Raw genomic sequence first — 20654 nt, forward strand, 5'->3', positions numbered from 1 at the left:
TTATTCAAATAATCCTGGTGTCATATTCGATTAAAAAAAAAAAAAGACAAAACTATAGTTTCCATTCTATTTCTGCACTTCCAATTAAAGCACTCTGTGTACTAAGATCTGCAATAGATCTGCAGCTGTTCAAAGGGCGACAAACACTGGGCTGAGCTGGGAAGGGGCTTAGTTTTGTCATCTGTCCAAATTTTGTCGTGGTGAGCTCTGCCTGTTTGTTTGCATGAGAGTTTTTCAGGATAGGAAACTAAGAGGAGGTGCTTTGAGTTGCTGCCCTATGTGGGAGGGCTGTTAGTGTCTCCAAGAAAGCATTTTTTTTCAGATGAAATCTACAACTAGGTAGCGATTAAAATTGTCTTCACTTTCATTTCTAACTCCAAGCAACTTCAAACCCAACCTCGAATTTCGACCCAACTAAAACTGTGTTAGGTGGCCTCAGTTGGCTTGGAGCTGTTTTTCGTAACAGGTTTGGGTGTTACTGGTTCATTGTGAGCAAAAGTCTTACCTTGTGGGAGAAGAGAGACATTTGTTTTATGCTGGCCCTTGCATATTCTTGCAAATGTTTGGCCATTTAATAAGTATCGAATCTATCCTGATAACACAATATTCAGAAGGGGTAAATAATGCTATTGTATTCCAATTTATTGTCAAAAAATTATTTAGCAATATATGGTAAGTGTTGAATTTGTTATCTAAAAAAAAAAAATACCTTTTGCGTGTTACAAACATCATACTAACCTGTATGAATTTTAGAAAAAAAATTGTAATTTACATATGTCCAGAGAATTTGAATTGTCAAACTAATTTTTAAAATTAATATTAGTAATCTAAATCTACCATATTGTTTTGTTTTTAGATAAATGCCAAATAGTTTTAATATAATTAATTAAATGTTTAATATTCAAAATATTTAGAGAAAAAAATTTGTAGCAATGGTTATGTTCAAGACTTACTGAAATACAACTGGAAGATAACGGTAGCATGTCTGACAACAGCTCAGATATCCTTGCTGCAAAGTCTATATTATTCAGATCTCCTATAATGATGTTACAGGGTATTTATCCTTTAGAATGTCATTAGGATTGGTTTTGATAGTAACAGCTTCTCATTATGTAATGATTAGTTTGAGCTCTGCCTTTAAAGTAATACCTAGTGATTTGAATTTTAAAACAAAATGTTTTAAGCAGGATTGTTTGAAACATGTTTGACACAAATAAACTATTTAATCTGTCATCTGTGATGTAGTTGCGGGCACTCATGGTGAAGTACTGTGACATCTGTGTTGTAACCAGCCCGTCCTTTCTGCCTGAGTTTTCCTTCATGCTGCAGCCCCTCAACACTATCAAACATGATTAAGGGAGTGGAGCACCTCCCTTATGAAGAAAGGCTGAGGGAGCTGGGGCTCTTTAGTTTGGAGAAGAGGAGACTAAGGGGGGACCTCATTAATGTTTATAAATATATAAAGGGTGAGTGCCATGAGGATGGAGCCAGGCTCTTCTCGGTGGCAAACAATGACAGGACAAGGGGTAATGGGATCAAGCTGGAACACAAGAGGTTCCGCTTAAATTTGAGAAAAAACTTCTTCTCAGTGAGGGTGACAGACACTGGAACAGGCTGCCCAGGGAGGTTGTGGAGTCTCCTTCTCTGGAGACATTCAAAACCCGCCTGGATATGTTCCTGTGCGACCTCACCTAGGCGTTCCTGCTCGGGCAGGGGGATTGGACTAGATGATCTTTTGAGGTCCCTTCCAATCCCAAACATACTGTGATACTGTGATGTTTGGGTTTAGTAGTGGCCTAAGTACGTTCAGAGGGCCAGATTAGTTAAGAAATATCCCAAAGGGCACTGTAGATTAATCTTGTTCCAAATATATTAGTTAATAATAAAATATGGGAAAACTCTGAGAAATGTGAAGAAAATTCAGTGAAGACAACTCAAAGGTTTTATAATTTGGTGCATTAGAAAATGCTGTGCTGAAAGAAATGAAAACTTCTGCATAGTGCTCAAGTCTACTTCAGCCATAGCCAAATTTTTGTCAGGTGGATCCTCAAAATGTAGCTGCTGGTTTGAGATGTTAGCACCCGCAGCTGTTCTCTTTGCCCCCTTGCTGTCGGTTAATGTCCTTGTAATCAGCAGAAGCTGTATGGGATGGTGTGACTCATTTGCAGCCCAGTGCACTGGTTTAACTTGCCAATAAAGGCAGTTTCTGCTGAAGTTGTTGGCAAGGCCTCCCGTGTTTCAGGTGTGTTATAACAGGGGCAATTATCTCCAGCTGTAGAGCGGGATCAGGCAGCTGAGGAGGAGAACTGCTACAAGCAGTGGCTGAGATGCAGTGAGCTTCAGGAATCTTAATTTCACAGTAGCACAATTTGACATGCTTGTGTGTAAATGGAAAATATGTTTCAAGAGACTCAAAAAATCTCACTATAATGATTTATATTGCATTAGCTTGCAGAAAAACCTGTGAAATGCATATTATGCAAATGATACCAACAAAAGTTTTATTATCCATTAATTTGTCTATATTATTATATTTTTAAAACTAATATAGAGAAACTGTATCTTCTCTTGCCTTGCTTTTTTTTTTGGCCACAACAATTTTTGACATCAGCTCTCTTTCCTCTGTTTTGCATCTTCTTGCCTTTTTTTGTTTGTTTATTTTTGTCTTGTTGATTGGTTGGTTTGTTTGTTTGAAGTTGTGGAACTTGTGGAATCTGCTTTAATATTAAAATAATAGTTGTTGCTGGGTTTGGATTTTGAAAGTACCTATCTTATAATTCATGAATGAAGAGGAAGAGAAGATGCAGGCTGTGAGAGACCCCTGAACTATTGATTACTATCAAAGTGCATTTAGATCAGAAATATTTCGAAGACCTGTACCGTAGCTGTTCCTGGCAGTCTGGTAATTTTAAGTGTAAAAATAGCATGTAGTAGGAGAAGTTATTTACTCGTACCTTTCAGATACATTTCAGATCTATTTTGTTCATGTATAACTATGGCTAAATTAAAATAGTGTCTGTCAAAAAAACAACTGTATATCTGATTTATTTTCCAGAAAAGAATACCCTCCTCAGCTTCAGAAAGTAGAAGCAGACCACATTAGGTTACCACGGTCTCAAGGACTGGGTAAGTTATCTTTGGAGTTTTCATATCTTTTAAGCGGGATAATTTTTTGAATACCTGCTTTGGGCAGGTGTGTTGCCAAACTTTGTGTAATCTTCAGCATATCTGTTTGTATCCTTATATCATGTTATTCTAGATTTATACAAGTTTGTGCATGAAGGGAGGATTTTGCTTTTTTTGACAAATTTCTGCAACCTCTTCAGTCATGTTATAATTAATTTTAAATTAAGCTTCAGCTGTTTTAAAAACAAATGAAATTGGGAAAATTTAGAATCACAGAACTCTTGGAGCTGGAACAGATCTCCGGAGATCATAAAGTCTGAGCTCGAGCCCCCAGCATGTTTGTGAACTATTGACAAGGATCTGTTACTTAATGCTGTTTAGCACTGTTAGTATGTGCAAAATGTAACATGCTAAATAATACTTGGTATGAAGCATGTTCAGGCACTGAGGTAGTGAGTAGAAGAGTCAGAATCAGCACTGCTCTGTAGCTCAGCTCCAGTATGTTTTTTATTATTGGTTAGGGGGTATTGATGGAGATGCAAGAGGGAAAATACAATTTGACTTCAGGTGTGGAAATTGCGGAATTTGGAAAATGAAAATCACTGTGTTTGGTTGAGCTCTGTCGGTAAGGATATACATCCTGTAAACATGCTATTCAGCTGCTTAGCCGTCTACATACACCGGCCAGGTATTCTGCTGTGCCTTTTTAGGTTCATGTTAAGTAGAACTTAGAAAAAGCTCACTTAGTATTGTTTCTTTTTTGGAAACAAGTGGTTCTTTAGTTTTGAGGTGTCTTCTAATAGTAGAATGTTTGTGAGACTATTAGCATCTATATTGAAAACGTCTTTATATCTGTTAAAAAAATACAGGCTTAAAAAATTCCAGTATGGAGACTGCAACTAAACTAGGGAATGTAAATAGCACCTTAACATTAAACTGAATTACAGCATTCTTGTACTTCTTAAAATAAAATCTCACTCTGAGAAAATCTCAGTCTGTACGTTGTTAGGTTTAAAGTAGATTATGGATTTATTTTCTCTTACAGTCTTCTGGTATTTAAATGAATGAGCCAGAATAAAACAGGATATGGCAAGATAGTTCACTGTACTGCTGAGTCTCCTGTTGAAGGAATAAACCCTTATTACACTGAACATTTCCAGTTATTCTAAAAGCAGTCCTTTAGTGAAAATTACCACCAGCATCATCTATCATATCCCCTTCTACTTTCCATAGCAGATGCTCCATTCTAGTTTTAGTGAAGTTTAGTATAGATTTCAGAGTCCAAAGCCTCCTCCAAATATATTAAGGTAGAAATTGCCACCAAGAGACACTGAAATAGTATTAATAAAACAACATTTTCAAAGTTACTTTGGGCAATTTTTTCTTATTCATAAAACAAATCATGAGGTGCTTGAATCAGTGTAGCTTGTTGGGTGTTTAAAAAGGTGTTGATGTTTAGTTCAAGTCAGTGCATGTGAAGAAATAAGTAGATTGTCATTTTAATGGCATATTAGTAGACATTTCTTATTAACATTTTTGCACTTTTTCCTTCCTAGACAGTACAATGGAAAACACAGAAGAGTCAGAATCAGAATCTGAAATTAAGAGAAAGGTGCACCAGAAACGTCACTGCAATTCATATCAGTCTGACTCGACTCCGTCTTCTACAAAAAAATGCTTAACTCAGTTAAAGGTGGGTTAGATTTTAAAAACATGGAAACTTCTGTTTAACTATAAAAGTTGATGCGTATTTTGGGAACAGGCATTCAGTTGTACAATAAATTGATGTTATTTTAGAGATAGGGCAGAGTATTTGTATTTTGCAGATTTCAAAGTTTAAAAAAAATGCTGTATTATACAAGTTATAAGGCAGATACGTTTAGGTAGAGCTCATCTACTTAAGTAGTTCTCTTTTTTGGAAAGGTGTTCATGGCTGAGGGTGGGAAGTGCAAACTGTAGTAGCTATATTTTGAAAATAGATTAAAAAAGTGTTTGGTGGGATGTGTTGTTTTTTTTTTCAGTAGTTCACAGTACATTGGTTGTCTCCTTGAGCACTGACCTTAAATGACATAATAACGTAGATTAAATTTCAGCTGTAGAGGTGTCTCGTATTCAACTCAGTACACATTCAGTAGCTTATGTGTTAGTATTGAATGCCTTAGACTTATAAGTCCAAGTTCTGCACTTGTGATACTTAGTTAAGTGAGACCTAGTGCATGTGAGGAAACAGAACACACATCTGTCTTTGCAGTGATAGGATATATTTTCCTTTGTAGCCCCTGCTTTTCTCTTGAAAGTTTGGAGAACTCCTTTTCCTCAGGTCCCATTTACTTCTCTGAGATACTGGATTCTAGAACAACGTATTTCCTTTTCTTTTTTTTCCCTCTCTCTCCCCTTTTTTTGTTATTGTTGTTTTGGGGAATGATTTTTCTCTATGCTTTGCCCCAGACTATTAGAAGATATCTTAGGAGGACTAAGGAACTTTATGAACTAGGAAATTGTCTCTTTTCCTACTCAGCATTGTTCTGTGGATCCTTAGGTTACTTTATTTTCATCCAATGAAACTATTTTTGTAGAAATGATGTAACTGGAGCTTCTTGCTGATTTATATATATATGTGTATATCTGAACAGTGTGCAGCCTTTTACAAATGGGAAGAAAAAAGGCAAGAAGGAAAATCTGAATTGTCCAACACCGGTCACTTTTGAAAAATGTCTACAAATGGCATTTGTTCCTCTTAGAACATTTTCATTTTCTTAAATGAAAAAAATCAAGCTGTATTTTAATGTTTGCTTTCTCTGTTTACTGTAATTGCTAATACAGTGTTGTTAATTCTGAACAGAAATTAAATGCAAGATTTGGAAATAGTATTTTATACAGTTACTGATTTTGTGTGTGTGTCCCCTCTAGCTTTTGGAACAAAATGATTATTTGACTGATTGTCCAAATTGTGGGCGGGCAATTGAAAATCAGACCAAATGCCGACATTGTGAAAGTGCTTCTCAAAAGGATTTGCAACGAGTCCCCAGACAAACTGTGACATTGAGTGAACCTGTGGGACCTTTATCGCGTTCTTCAATACATCAGAATTCAGCAGGGCAAAAATCTTCAGGTACAGGGTTCAACACAAAGAAGTTTTATAGTTCTGCTGTTGGGAAGGGCCCAACTGATATTCTGCTGAGTAATAATGAAGTTGTAGGACATTCAATGTTACGACAGAATGGAAAAGTTGGTCTTATAACTGGGACAAAAAATCCTAAAATTACAGGAAGCTTAAGACAGAGGAGTGCAAGACCATCTGAACTAAATGATCCAAGTAAGTACCTTTTTATGAATATAGTCGTAAACTGGAAAATCAGAATGTCTTGTAATGAAGGAACTGTCCTTTCAGGTTTACATTACTGATTTTACATTTAATTTTTTTGTGGGTGTGTTCATGGGGAAGGGGGAGAGACCTTTTTATAATTTCCTTTTCATACACCGAGGTACTATCTGATAAAAATCAACACTGGGGAGAACAAAAAACATTTCATGCATCTTCTTTTTATTTATACCTTTTTAGAAAAACTCGCACTTCATAGTTAAAAAAAGCCACATTCTCAGCAGAATTGCTTCATTCATTCTCCCAAAGGGAAAGAGTCTTTTGATTTTTCTTTTATATTTTTTCCATTTTTCCTTTTGAGCTACACATCTGAACACTATCAAGATTTTCTAATTTATTTAAATTTCATAATTTGCAAAATATTAATTTTTGTACTTTCTTTGTGTAAACTCTAATTAATTTATAAGCTTGAAGGAACTGGAGTTTGGAAAGCTGTTTCTAGTTTCGTGCTTAGTTTACTAGACCATGTTGTCTTACTGATTTGAACAATTTCAGTCATCATTTTTCGTTGATTTTCATAAGTTGTATTATTTGCTGTCAATTCTTTATTGAACCATGAAATGTATGCCTTTACTTCTGTGTTTAGAGGTGGTTTAACAATACCTGTTTCTGGTATAGCTAGTTGTGAAAAATAAGAAGAGTGCCTGTGAGCAGATTGCAAATAAACATTAATAAAAACATAATGTAATGATAAATGTGGACTTCCTTTGGCACTGCAGGACACTTACATAAATTACTTCTAAGCTATTGCTTGAAAAGAAATTTCTTTTGTAGAAAAATTTAGTGGTTGAGAATTTAATATTTTCTGTTTAGTTGTTTTGTCTAGTGATGATGATGAGGAGGAGGATAGTGGCAGCACTAGGAGAATGGAAAGCATTTCACCTCGTCCTGCAGATTCAGCCCGCTCCTCCCCAGCTCCTTCTACAGGAAAGGTGGAAGCAGCATTAAAGGAAAACAGTTGTGGAGTAGAACAGAGAATAGGTAGTATAACAACAGATACAGAAATTGCAGTCACACTACCAAGAAAAGCAAGAATGAAAGATCAGGTACTAATTTAATACTTTGTTTAAAGAAAAAAAAAATCAAATCTTAAGTGGAAAATGTCAAGGCTTTTCTTGGCATTGTCAGAAATTTACTATATTTGATTGTTTTTCTTACTTAGCAGGTCATCGAGTAGTATCTCTGCTTACATAATACTGGAAACAAGAAAATATGTTCGTTATATTTTTACAGGGATTCATAATTATTTGAATTATGCTTTTAGCATAGATGCTTCTGTGTTGAATGTATACTCTTTGAGACTGGCAGGGTATCCCTCTGAGACTCAAGAGCCTACTTAGTTTGCAGAAGAATGTCAGTACCAGCCGTTGCCTGGTAAGACTTGGGACATTCAAAGTTAAACATGAAAAGAGACACTGGGAAGAATAGTGGCTCTTTAGAGTGAAAATACTTTGACAACTGCCCCAATTAATAGCACTTACTGGAAGGATTTCATCGTGGGGCTTTTGTTTTTTAGTTCAATACCACTGCAAGAATTGGATAAACAAAGACAACACACCGTGAGCAGACTCCATAAGTGCTGTCAAAGGGGACAGCTTTCATGGTATATTAGAAACTTAACCGCCTCAATAGTGAGCCATTAAGAAGAATAAATTCCCTGTGGCAACTGGTGTTGAATTAATAGTGGTGATTAAAACAATTCTTGGGTCACTTGTCCCATTTCACTATTGTGACTTTGGTTCAACAAGAGTGTCTGATCAGATTTCCACTTGCAATCTCAAATCCTGTGTGTTTTCCGAGTTAGAGCACTTAAGTAATGATGACAAAACCTATGTGCTACGTTGAGATTCAGAAGCCAACATTCTAGTGCTGTAATTGATGAAATTATGGATGTTTACAATTTGATGTGTAATTAGTCACCACTGTCAATATAAAGCTGTGAACCTTTAGCCTACATAAAGCTGTGTGGCTGAAAGCTTGGATGGTAAATAGTTTTGAATTTCACTTATTCTGGCATTATGTGCTCAATTAGTTGAAAGCATTGCATTGTGAAGGCACTGGTGTCTCAGACTTCTGAAACTCGTATGAAACCCATATGTTTTCCTTTGTGTATCCATATGTTCCTGTTCACTGGTGATTAAGAACCAGTTGTAACATTGGAAATTAACTGCATGTTTTAGAAAAAAAGTAGAAAAGAGCTTGCTTTTGAAAGCAAGGGAAGCAGATTTATTTTTTTGTAAAATTAAATGCAATTTTTGCATTGTTTCAATGAAGCTACCAAGAATTCTTAGTGTTGATCACAGTGTTTTTGTCAGATAGGATGGAAGCAGCTCCTTGAACATAGCACCACTTTAATGTTTACGGTTTTACTGTTTATGATTTGAGTTTTGAGCTCTTAATAATATTTAGCCAGTCCAGCAGACAAAAATGAAAGCTGCCTTCAATAAGAGTCCTAGGAAAATATTTTAATTACAGGGATTTAGAATCTCTGCCTTCTCCACTGCATTAAAATGAAGCATCCAGTAATATATTTTGAATTATAGTCAAGATAGGCTAGTGATTAGGGACATGGAAATAATTGTCGAGATTTAGTCCTAATAGAAATATTGATTCCTTTAAAATGTTTTTCTGTGGGAGTCTAATTGTATTTTGTAACCCAAAAGTATGTTTATTAATGGACAGCTTTATGAAACAATATAAATACCAAAGACTAACGTACAGAAAATCTTTCAATGAAGTAATATAAGCAGTACAATAAATAAATATGTTAGTCTGATGGCTACCAGTCAGCTTTCATTTTAATAGCTTTTGGTAAGAGTGTTCGGTTGGGAAACAGGAGCCTTGATTGAGATTACGGCTTCAGTTGGCTTCTAGAGCCTTTCTTGAACTGGAGCCAAACTCCACGTGGCCGCTTTTCAGTGTTTAGTCTTCTGACCCTGGAATCTGTCCTAAAAACATCTTAATAGTTCTGTAGAGTTGCTTTAAGGAATTTCGATAGGGCTTATTTATTTGTATTTCTTGAAGATTCTACTCATGCTAATATGGTGGTGCACTGTGCTTCAGTAATGACACAGTGTTTTCAGTCACCAAAAGCTTGGACTAATAAAAACTGAAGATAAGAACAAACAAACAAACCAGAACAAAAACCAACAGAACCACAGCATTTTACAGCATTAGTGTTTTAATTTAATATAAATAAACAAAATATATTAAAAATAACCTTGTTTTGCCAGAATGCACAGTGTTTCAAAATGGTGAAAACTAGATTGGTTTTGGCGATTTTAGAAGCACTGGTTGTGATTTGGAAATGTTAACAAAATGTCTGTAATTGTCAGCTTTTTCTTCTTGAATCTAGCAATATTATCATCTTCAGGTGTTCTGAAAAGTCCTTTAGGAAATTTCTGCCTTCTGTATATGATTGAGGTAGATACTGTTGACCCACAGAAAAGTAGCTGAAAATTGAGTCACTAGTTTTTTATTAGCTTTTTTTAGCAATAAATCTTAGTGAGACATTCTGAAACCTTGAAAATTGCTTTTCAGTTTGGGAACATTGTGTCCAACACTCCAGTAAAACGGCGTAAAATTATTTCTCAAGAGATTGTAACTGAGACTGTACCTCTAAATTATCAAAATTCCTGTGAAAGTGTCATTCTGAACTGTCGAAGTATACGAATAGGAACGCTACGAAGAATGGTAGTGGAACCTGTGATTGTAAGTAAACTTAATATTTCACAAATCTCCTTTCAGTTTGTGATGGACATTGTTTTCATTTTTGAACAATGTAATATTTTGCCTTAGTCTGTGAACAGTAAGTTTGTCTCTAATTTCAGAGGCTGTGATTCCCAAAGAATCCCAAAGTACTATTAAGTACTAACACATACAATGTAGTTCTCATGTTTGATAGAAACATCGTGCCTGCAAAACCCTTGACAACTTTCTTTACTTGGTTGTGGGGGCTTATGGATTAGCATGCATCTGTTAAGAAAATTGAAGGCAACAGTTACCAAAAAAATTGATCTTAATAGGTAAGAGTAAGAAACATGTCTGCAGATGGACAGTTTTGCTTCTGTAGAACAATTTTTTTGTTTACCTTCTAAGTTACATGAAGATTTTCAAGGAGACATTGAATGTTAGTTGTATGCAGTGAACCAGATTGAATGCATACTTCTTCCTGGTGTAAGCACGTAAATAGCAGAGAGGTGTTACTTGTTCTTTCCAACTCTCTGCAAAGCCCTATTATTTGATTTGCTTAAATACTGATAGAAAACATAATGTTTTGAAGATTTTTTTTTTTCTCCCTGTAATTTGTGGTATGTTTCAGAGTATTCTAAATCTTTTTTTGAAAACAAGGCACTTAGGAGTGTTCTCAAGTTTCAACAGTCAATATGACCAAAGTGACAATGAAGAGTGAAGAATATACTTGCTTCCTTAAGTTGTGGTAAAATGTCCACTTAAAAGAAAGAAGACAACATTTTTATTTTAAAATTTTCATTATTTAAGTACTTAGCCAATTGAAATATGTTTACTAACAGTTAAAAGGCATTAAGTCAATTTTTGTTTGGTTTAAAGAAGAAGTGTAATCTTATTATTGTGTTGTCTTTGACAGTTTTGCCTGGATTATATCAAAATACGCCTAGACAGTCAAGAAGGTGAGTACATCTTTCCTTTGTTAATACATTCTCATTCTCATTCTCTCTCTCTCTCTCTCCATATATATATATATATATATATATATATATGTATTTTGAATGAAGTAACTTTGTCAAAGGAATTAACAGGTGAATCATAATGATTCTGGTTTTGTTATGTATGTAATAAATTATATTGGATACCTGTAGTCAGGAAAAAAAATTGAGAGTATAATTTTGACCTGAACTGCCTGGTAAATAAAAACCAAAATGATTTTGCATTATTTCTGCCTTGAATCGCCATGCCTGGAGGCATTTAAAAGATGCATAGATTAAGTTCTTAGGGACGTGGTTTAGTGTTATATTAACAGTTGGACTCTATGATCTTGAGGGTCTCTTCCAAGCGAAATGATTGTACTGACAGAAGATTTGCAGATAGTAGAAATGAGCAATTTGTGGTGGGTGTGCAACTGAGTCATTAGTTCTTCACCTTCATCCTGGCTGAAGAGCTGTAGAGGTTGTCTTGAAAATATATTTTTTATTAGAAGGACTTTATGTTGTATGCATTTCTCCTTCTATCCTGTCTTGTTCTTTACATAAGGGGCTATAGTTCTTCTGGTGGAGGCTGCCCCTAACTAAAGCTTTAAGTGCCTACCATTAACCGTTTTTCTGGTCTAGAATTAATTACTGGCATTGAACTTTGGGTCTTTTCACTGAGTTGAAGAATGTTGACTTCTAACTTTTTTCCTTCCATTTCTATAATTCAGTAAAAGCTGTTAAGAACTCAACATGGGACATGGCAGCATCAGATGTAGTGTTTAAAATTTTCCGTGTTGCTGACAGTTCTCGTCAGTAGTAAATTTAGAGCAGTACCGTAGTTTCCTCAGGCAATCAGATATTTTCTCTGCGTGTGTTTATTTGCCTCTTCATTGTAAAGTTGTTTTTCATGAGGGAACTTGGTCAAAGATCAATCTACAAAGAAGGTTTTACAAACGTATTGTAAAATATGTCATAGTAATAGTTGCAAATTTAAATCGTCACTGGAAATGGTGTTTTTTCTGTGCAATAAAAACTAGGTAAAACTTGGCCAGAAAAAAACAGTTAGTTTATGATTACTTTCCTGACAGGTGACAGTAGAGTTCAGTTCATCTTTTAAGATATTAACAGACAACCCCTCCTGGATACATGTTAATTTCAAACTTTTTTTGAAAAGCTTTCTTAAAAGTTAATGGTCATATACTGATTTCTTATTAAAATCAAGGGGGAAGTTGTAAGGGAAACCTGCATATTTTTACTATAATTTAATATGATGTCATTATTTTCTTCTAGAATCAGAAAATGATGTCCGAGATATTAACCTGAAAACTTCAGAACTTACCAAATGTGAATGGTGTAGTGTCCGAAAATTACCAGTAGTTTTCCTACAAACAGTACCGTCAACATGTAGTAGCCTGAGAGACCAACTGAAAATGAGTAAAGATAATGTCTGGTACGAATGTAAAGGAGACAGTAAGTAAAACAATTTTAGTCTACTATTAACTTGAATTTGAATGTTTTGGATTGTGACTGAGTGCACTAAAGAATAGAACTGGCATCATTGGCTGAGGCAGGTGTAGTATTAATATTTTTCCAGGAACTATCACCTTCCCAGGATGGAAGGACAGTTCGGAACAGCTTGGCAAAACTGTAGTCTTTTGTCTGTGCAAACACATGCAATTACAACATCTAGTCAGCGTAACTTTTTTCACTAATGTTTGTACTATCTGAGAGCAAGTTGGTTTGTTAAACTTCAGTATATGGGACCTTTACATTTGTATGACAACTTTTGGCATACTGACTTCTGTTTTTTGTGCTGTTCTGCTTAAAGGCTTTAGTTTCAGTAGAAACTGTTGTGTGGGTTGACTTGGGTATTTTTCCTCCATATGCTTGTAGTGATGTGATATAGACAAATATCTGCTTGGAAAACAAGTGGATTGTCTTCCTGTTTCTTAAAATTAAGTTTAATTGCAACACTGTTTTTTAAGTTAGCATAGCCCTCCTTCCCTTAAATAGGCTTTTATCCAGGTTAAATTTTGTGGTTATTTGTACCTGTACTCGCCCTCGTAGGTATGTGATGCGTTCAAATGGAGGAAGAATCCTTTCAACAATCTCAGAATTGTGTGCTTCCAACAGATAATACTGTTACATTAATATCATCCAGCTCCTATAAAAAGTGTGAGCTGTAAGGAACATTATGGTTCCAAAAAGTAGTTGGAGGGCGTGCAGGGGAGCTAGAGACAGTCGTGGGAACAGGCATTAGATCCCACATGAACACAGGTGTTCACAGATGAAAAAAGGGAAAGCCTCCTGAGTTGTCCGGTGAGAAATCCTTCCCTTTCCGTGTCTCTCTCAACCTTTCTCCCCCCAGCTTTTCCCTCTGAGGCTGTGACTCTGGGCTGGTTTTATACCCAACTGCTTCATTGTACTTTATACTTCTGAGGACTTTGTGATGACACAGTTGCTATTTGCTTTGTGAGCAAGGAAATTGCTTTAAGCCCAAATCTTCAGCTGTGTAAGCAATTGTGTGTCTGTGCCTAGAAAATTCCTCTTAGTGCAACTCACTGCTTTTTTATTTTTCAAATGCTGTAAGCAGATGGTATTTATATAATATCTGATTGATCTAACTCACTTTCTCCAACTTTTAGTTAAGGTGTAGGCTGACCTGTTGAAGCTAAGCCCTGTACCAAAAGAAATACAGGATTTACTCGGGCTAGCAAGAGTAAGCATGAGAGAGCTCCTGTCTGTATTCTATTCACAGAATGTTCACAGAGGCAAAGGGGTTTTGGTTTGTTTATGTCACAGGACCTGAAAGCAGGACTTTGCGCTTCTAGGTGATGAGATCCCTTTATCTGTGTAAGGAGATGAAGATTTTTATTTTTTTTTTTTTCTGTGACATTTAAAATTCCTGTTCTTGTTCAGGTGCATACTACTTGGAAATGAAAACTTGTTGCCAGTAGATCGGCAATCTTGAAGATATTTCTGTTTCTATGGTAACAGAAGTCTGATCAGAGAAAAATAACTGTTTCTTTTGTGAAATTACCATTACAGGTTTTTGTACTTTTGTACCCAACAAGTGCCCAGAATCAGTAAGAGTAGTTTTCTTAGAAATTTGTTCTTCTAATACATGGTATACTGTTTCTATCCACTTTTTTAAAAAGCATCATGCTTATGTTCCCATTGAAGAGTGGAAACAGTGGGCTTGAAATTCAGTTCATCAGTATTGTATTCAGTTTGGTTTCTAAGCAGTGGTTTAAGTTTTGTGTCCCACTTGCTAGCTACCCCAAATTAAAGTAGTATTTTTTCAGCCTGTCACTGCTTCTGAGAATCTCTGTTGGCTGAAAGAGTTGCCATACAGATGTCAGTGCTGTATATCCATGTAAAAGTGGTTCTTACAGACTTTTTCAGCTAAAAGGCTGGGGACCTCTGGGCTTATATACTGTAGTGACTTGAATATGTAAAATTTTCAAAAAGCAATAATGTTTTGTACTGTAGCCTTCTAGCATCAGGACAGACCATGAATCTACCTGAATCATGGGGTATCATATACTGTTTCTTTTTGAAGTTGCTATATGTTGTCTTAGTTCTCTCTTCTTTTCTTCCTTCCCCTTTTGCAATCACATCTATTTGAAAGTAGGAGAAAAGCAGAATGAAATTTTTTAAATGGAATACCATGTCGATTTTGAAGGAGTTAAGTCGATGAAAGCCATTTTTATAATAAAAATTGAGACCACAAAAGCCCATCTACATTCCTAATACAGTTCGGCTTTTCTAGGAAGTTTCCACAGGTGGATGTATCATGATTGATTTTTGAGAGAGCTGCTCTGGACTTCTTAGTGCTGACCTGGGAGAAATAAGGCTGTGGTGTTTCCCTGTAAAGAGAGGAAATTGTGCTGTATATGTAATTTCTGAAATTGTATTGAAACAATAGGATAGGAACTGTAGTAAGAAAAAGATAAAGTATTGATTATGTACTCTTAGTGTCAGTAAGCAGAGAAGCTGTTACTTTAAAATACATTTTGGCTTTGCATTCAGTGTCTTAAAAACGTAGGAGGTATAATAATTACCATTTCTGGATTAAGGCTGAAATTGAATGCACTGTTTTTGCGTATATAAGTAGAAGGGTTTGGTAGTTCATTTTTCTGTCATCTACATACGTGTGTTTTACTGCTTGTATGTATTGTCACCAGCGTGCACCTGTTGGCCCACATATCTTTGAAATCTGTTTATAATTGCAACATATTTTGTGTCTAAAGGAATAATTTTCTCTCTGCTTTTTTGTAGGTCAAGAAGAACAGTACATAATTTTGATTTTTGAAACTGGTCTTGATCCTCATGCAAATTCAATATTTGAAAAAATAATTACTGACATTGGTATTAGAAATAATATTTCTGACTTCTTTGTGAAAATTTCCTTTGAAGAAGCCAATGGCAGGCTTGTTGCATTTACTAAGTGCTTGGAAGAGAGTTCCAAAGGAAGCCCATCTCACAGAGAAAACAAAATTAAAAATGTAATTGTGTTTCTATTTTAGAACAAAGTCATTATATTACTGGGTTTACAAATACACTGAAGGTAGTGTGTTGATCACTAGACCAAAAAAAGTCCCAACTTTTGCTGGTCTGTGGTGGGTTATGAAACTCTGGGAAATAGTCTGTGCATTTACAATATTTTTAGTGTGGTTAGTTTGATCATAAGATTGTACAATGTAATGTTGTCATTTAAAAATCATTAAGGGACAAGAAATTTGTACCAAAGTCAGACAACATAAATGTTTCCAAATTCATCTACTGGTGCAATTGGAATATTTTAAACAAGAAATTAAGTTGCAGTGTTGTAGTTAAATCTAATGAATTATTTTTTTAAACAAAACTGCATCTTAAAAAATGTGAAAGTTTTGTGGCTCTGCAATAAATGAGTACAGACTGATGTGTGATAAGTAAACTAGGAGAGGAAAAGAAACAAACTTGAAGTCCTTCTCAAAAGCAGTGGATATTACACTACTGGACTTGTTTACCTTTTGGTGAATTTGAGCACAGTATGCACATTAATATTGACTTTATTCTTTTAAGGTTGCTCCTGAGTCCAAAATGCAGCAGCGAAATAAACAGTTACCATATTTTGATGATGATGAAGAAATTGGAGATTCACATAAAGTATTTATTGGTCCTATAGAAAAGTAAGATACTTATCTTTGCCCTGTAACAATTCTCTTGAGGTTTTTTTGGCATTTCATATTTATTATCGAATGTATGTTTCTTTTCAGGTTGATAGTTTATCCACCTCCTCCAGCTAAAGGTGGTATTTCTGTGACCAATGAAGACCTCCATTGCCTAAATGAAGGAGAATTTTTAAATGATGTTATCATTGATTTTTATTTAAAGTAAGTTTTTCTTTCAAATCAGTTTTTAGTCATCTTTTACTTTGAAGCTGGAAAAGTTCTGACATTAAAAGCTCATAGGTCAGGTGATAACTGTTGCTCTCCAACTATGTATAGCTCTAATTTTAAAGGTGGTTTTGCATCTTTGCAAGAAATTTTGGTTCCTCTCCTATCCTGCTTTCTAGTGACATTGTCGTCACTTGGAACAAAGGTTCTTTAAAATTTCTTAGCCTCAGAAATTCAGAGCACTTAATACCTTGAAATATTGACACAGATTTTGCATTAATTAGTTCCTGTGGTTAGTTAGCTCTAATATTCTTATAGCTATTTTGCAACAATTTGGTGGGGAGGTAGGAATGTCCTTTTTACTTTGGTCGTGAATACTTTGAGTTAACCTCTTCATTAATTTTTCCCCTTTTTTAACTAATTAGGTATTTGGTGCTTGAAAAACTGAAAAAGGAAGATGCTGATAGAATACATGTGTTCAGTTCATTCTTCTATAAACGCCTTAATCAAAGAGAAAGAAGAAATATTCCTGAAACTTCAAACCTTTCGTAAGTCTTATAAGTCAGTTTAACTAAGAGCTAAGTACAGTGAAGGCTACCAGAACAGATGCTTTACAGAAATAAAAACACTTACAGGCAATGTTATGATACCAACAGAACTCTAGGAAGCATCCAGACCTGTAACACATGTAGAATATGCCTTGAGAAATCTTAAGAAGCTGTTAAGGTGAAAATATCTGAAAAGTAGTCTTCCAATTAAAATACATCACCTTACAAATCCTGCGTTGGCTACTTCTTGCAGAATACAACAAAAACGGCATGGGCGAGTGAAAACATGGACACGGCATGTTGACATTTTTGAGAAAGATTTCATTTTCGTTCCTCTTAATGAAGCGTAAGTAAACATACCTTTTATTACATTTGGTAAAGGCTTAAGCTTCACAATTCTAAAATTAAAAGTTATAGCCTGAATTGAAGTTAAAAATTAGGAGACAAAACATCTTTTCCCAGGTGATAAAAACTAAATAGTAATGTAAGACCTTTTAAGTGCATTGTTGTAGTTTAAGAAGTACCAGACAATATAAAGACTGCGCAAAAGTGAACTTTTCTGAGTACTTTTTCTAAGTTTTACCTGGTTCTCTGATGTTCTTTCTTCTAAGGTGTTGTCATTGATAACTTTTGGATTTACCTTTTTTAGTCCTTTGTCTTCTAATGAGATCTCTTTGGTATAGATGAGATCATTCTTTGGTTGGAATAAAACTTTAGTGGAAGAAAATACACCTCAAAGTCTCTGTTGCCTTATATTGGGAGCTTTATGCTTTTTCTTCATATCCCTTTGTCCTGGTATTTTCCTTAGGTCAGGCAGCAGACTGTTAGCATTCTAATGGTTGTTAAGGACTTTTAATGATGCCTGCTTTCCCTAAGTTCAGAGCAAGTTGTCACAAATACATTTCTGCATTTCAAAAAAAAAGAATGTAAGCAGTCCTTAAGCCAAAATATTTAGGAATGTTAAACTGATGCATTTTAAAAATATACAATAAAAACATAAGTAAAGGACAGAGAGACAGGAGAATTGCAACTAACTTATCATTGGCATACCTAACTGATCTTTTAAAAATTCAAATATTAGTTCATTGTTTTTTTTTAAATTAAAAGCTCTTCAAAGAAACCTATCTAGATACTGTGCCATTTTGCAGCAGGAGCAAAACTTCTGAATCTTCTCTTTTCCCACATCCTCCCTAGCTGAATTCTCAGGCTGGCTGACCATAGATCTGTCTTTTTTACAAAGACGTAAGTAAAACCCTGAGAAAGCTGTTCACAAGCACTGACATTAGATTTTGAGATACTATGACCTTTATACAGCCATGGAAACACAGCCAGTACTTAGGTGAAAAAAATTACTCCTCCTGTCCGCTTCCCTCTCTCTTGAAGCTTGAAGTACCAGAACCTGGAAGTCTGTCACTTAAATTTTAGTTGTCTTAGAGCTTGTTATATAGTTTACTTCCCACCATCCTATCTTATGTCATTACTGTTTACATGGGTTGTGCATAGGAGAAATGATACTGATCATGCTGCAAATACCAGACAGCACGACTTAGAAGTCACCTGAAAATGAAATAGTTCTGTGGCATTACAAGAATTAGTTGTCTTACTGGTAACTTAACACAAAGTAGTTTTCACTGTCTGTTCATTTACTGATAAGGAACTAAAGCAATGTCTGCCTTAGCAAACAGTGCAGCTCAGTAGGAGTGAATTTGCAGAGCAAAACAGTTTGTACTGAGGGCAGGATGTTCACACCATGTGTGGGTTGGAGATTTTGCTTTGGACTACCTTGGTCTCATGTACCCATCCAGTAGTGATTAGAGCAGGAAGAATGTACTCTTGGTGTGCATCTTTCATCTGGAAACGATCCTGTTCACACTTTTTGGAACTGTACTGTGGACTCAAACCTGGTAAGTGGTTATAGTAGGACATTCATTTGCAAAAGTGGTTTCTTGATGTGTGCGATAAAATATTGCAGAGCGGTAAAAAAGCAAGTATCCAGGGAGATAAGAAAGTGCTGGTTTGATGAAGGGGTGGAGAGGGGGCAGGGAGAGGGGGTTTGCTTTATATTGTTGGTTTTGACCTGCATTCTGCCAAAGAAAGTATAAATTAGAACTTCTTTCTCTTTTTTTTTTCTTTTTCTTTCTTGTTTTTTAATTTATTGTTATTAGTTGGTAGCATTTTTCTTGGCTGCACCTTTCTATTCTGTCTCCCATCAAACATGTCACTTCTTCCATCCCCTGGAACCCTTTCAGTTTTGAGGAACAAAAACCTGAAGTTTTTGGGGGGAGATGCTAACATACTTAAGAAGGAATCAGTGACTTGACAATGAAATGCTCCCATTATGAGGAGTAATTTATATCACAGGGCAGAGAGGAGGCTGGGGAGCTCCCTGGGAAAGAACACAAAAGCCAGCAAGTATGAGGCTTCTAGGCCTCTATGCTATTAGCACAGTTGTCACTCGTGAAGTGTCTCTTCCTTCCTTATATTGCCACGGCACAGAAGAATATCAGGTTTTACGAGGTTAATATATATCTGACCCCTCTTTTTCATGTATTCTTGTGTTTCAAAATGGGTCAAGAGCAGAGAACTGGAATAATCTTAACTTTTTTCAGTCAGAAAAGTTACTTTATTGCAAGTTACCTCTCTTACTTTGATATGTAGCTCTTTATGTTGAACTAACATGTAAATCCTGTTTTATTTTAGTAAACTTCACTAGAGTACCACTTCAGGTGCTGCTTAGCCTCTTTGATATAGAACCAGAAAGTTTTCTTTTTAGAACTAAACGTGTTGCTGACAAAAAGAGACAATAGGTATCACTGGTGATTTTTGTTCATTAATGGCAAAATACTAAGAAGGATTTTTTTTATCTGGTTAGCAAGTACAGTATAGATCCTGTTTGTGTAAGTTACAGCTTCATGTTACATTCTGTAGCTATGTATTTATTGTGTTATGAAATATATAGTCCCTGGACTTTGTTTGTTAATAGGAATGTGAAACCTTGCTTCTGTACCAAATTTATATATTTGTGGTGCTGATTTGTATATTAGTTGGCTTCTTAATTTGTAGTGAGTATTTTGGATATTCAGGTTTTATGATGAAGGCTGTGTGCTGGGACCTGGCCTCTGTAGTACGTTGCAGCTTTTTCAGAAACTCCCTTGTGTGCCGCCTTTTGTGTCATGTGATTTCCCAAAATTTCTCCACACTTCTGTTTCTCACTTGCAAATTGAGGACTGTCACACTTTGTGTTGACAAGAATGGACGTGTGGAGATGCTGTATGTTCAATAGAATAGAACTTCCAACTACTTGGTGTTTAGCTGTCTAGGGATTTTTTTTGTTTGTTTTTGTAATTGAGGCATTGCCTTGGAACTTCAAGGGATTGCTGAAAACACAAGGAGAATCAGTGGTGAAGAGGGACAGCCAGTTAATGCCTGGTGTGCATAGAGAGTAAAATACATGCCATTCTGTGTAGGTTTTGGAGAACCCGGTTTTCAGAATTTTTTCAGCATGCCTTTGCTTGAACATCTGTATATGCAACCTAATATAGTGTAATAA

The 20654-nt window shown here is 35.5% G+C and overlaps 1 protein-coding gene across 3 annotated transcripts in view; it reads left to right on the plus strand.

Moving 5' to 3' along the window:
- Window positions 1-20654, plus strand: part of SENP6 (SUMO specific peptidase 6) — a 76347-nt gene that overhangs the window by 41096 nt on the left and 14597 nt on the right. For all 3 annotated transcript variants that reach the window (XM_065056345.1, XM_065056343.1, XM_065056344.1), the window contains 12 exons: window positions 3056-3126; window positions 4683-4819; window positions 6037-6442; window positions 7322-7554; window positions 10049-10219; window positions 11115-11157; window positions 12466-12645; window positions 15457-15683; window positions 16243-16349; window positions 16437-16553; window positions 16982-17104; window positions 17358-17450. In XM_065056345.1, coding sequence (XP_064912417.1) covers window positions 3056-3126; window positions 4683-4819; window positions 6037-6442; window positions 7322-7554; window positions 10049-10219; window positions 11115-11157; window positions 12466-12645; window positions 15457-15683; window positions 16243-16349; window positions 16437-16553; window positions 16982-17104; window positions 17358-17450 — 1908 coding nt within the window. The remainder of the gene's footprint in view (window positions 1-3055; window positions 3127-4682; window positions 4820-6036; window positions 6443-7321; window positions 7555-10048; window positions 10220-11114; window positions 11158-12465; window positions 12646-15456; window positions 15684-16242; window positions 16350-16436; window positions 16554-16981; window positions 17105-17357; window positions 17451-20654) is intronic.

The sequence above is a fragment of the Columba livia genome, chromosome 3 (genome assembly GCF_036013475.1).
Source record: "Columba livia isolate bColLiv1 breed racing homer chromosome 3, bColLiv1.pat.W.v2, whole genome shotgun sequence".
Classification (NCBI taxonomy): Eukaryota; Metazoa; Chordata; class Aves; order Columbiformes; family Columbidae; genus Columba; species Columba livia.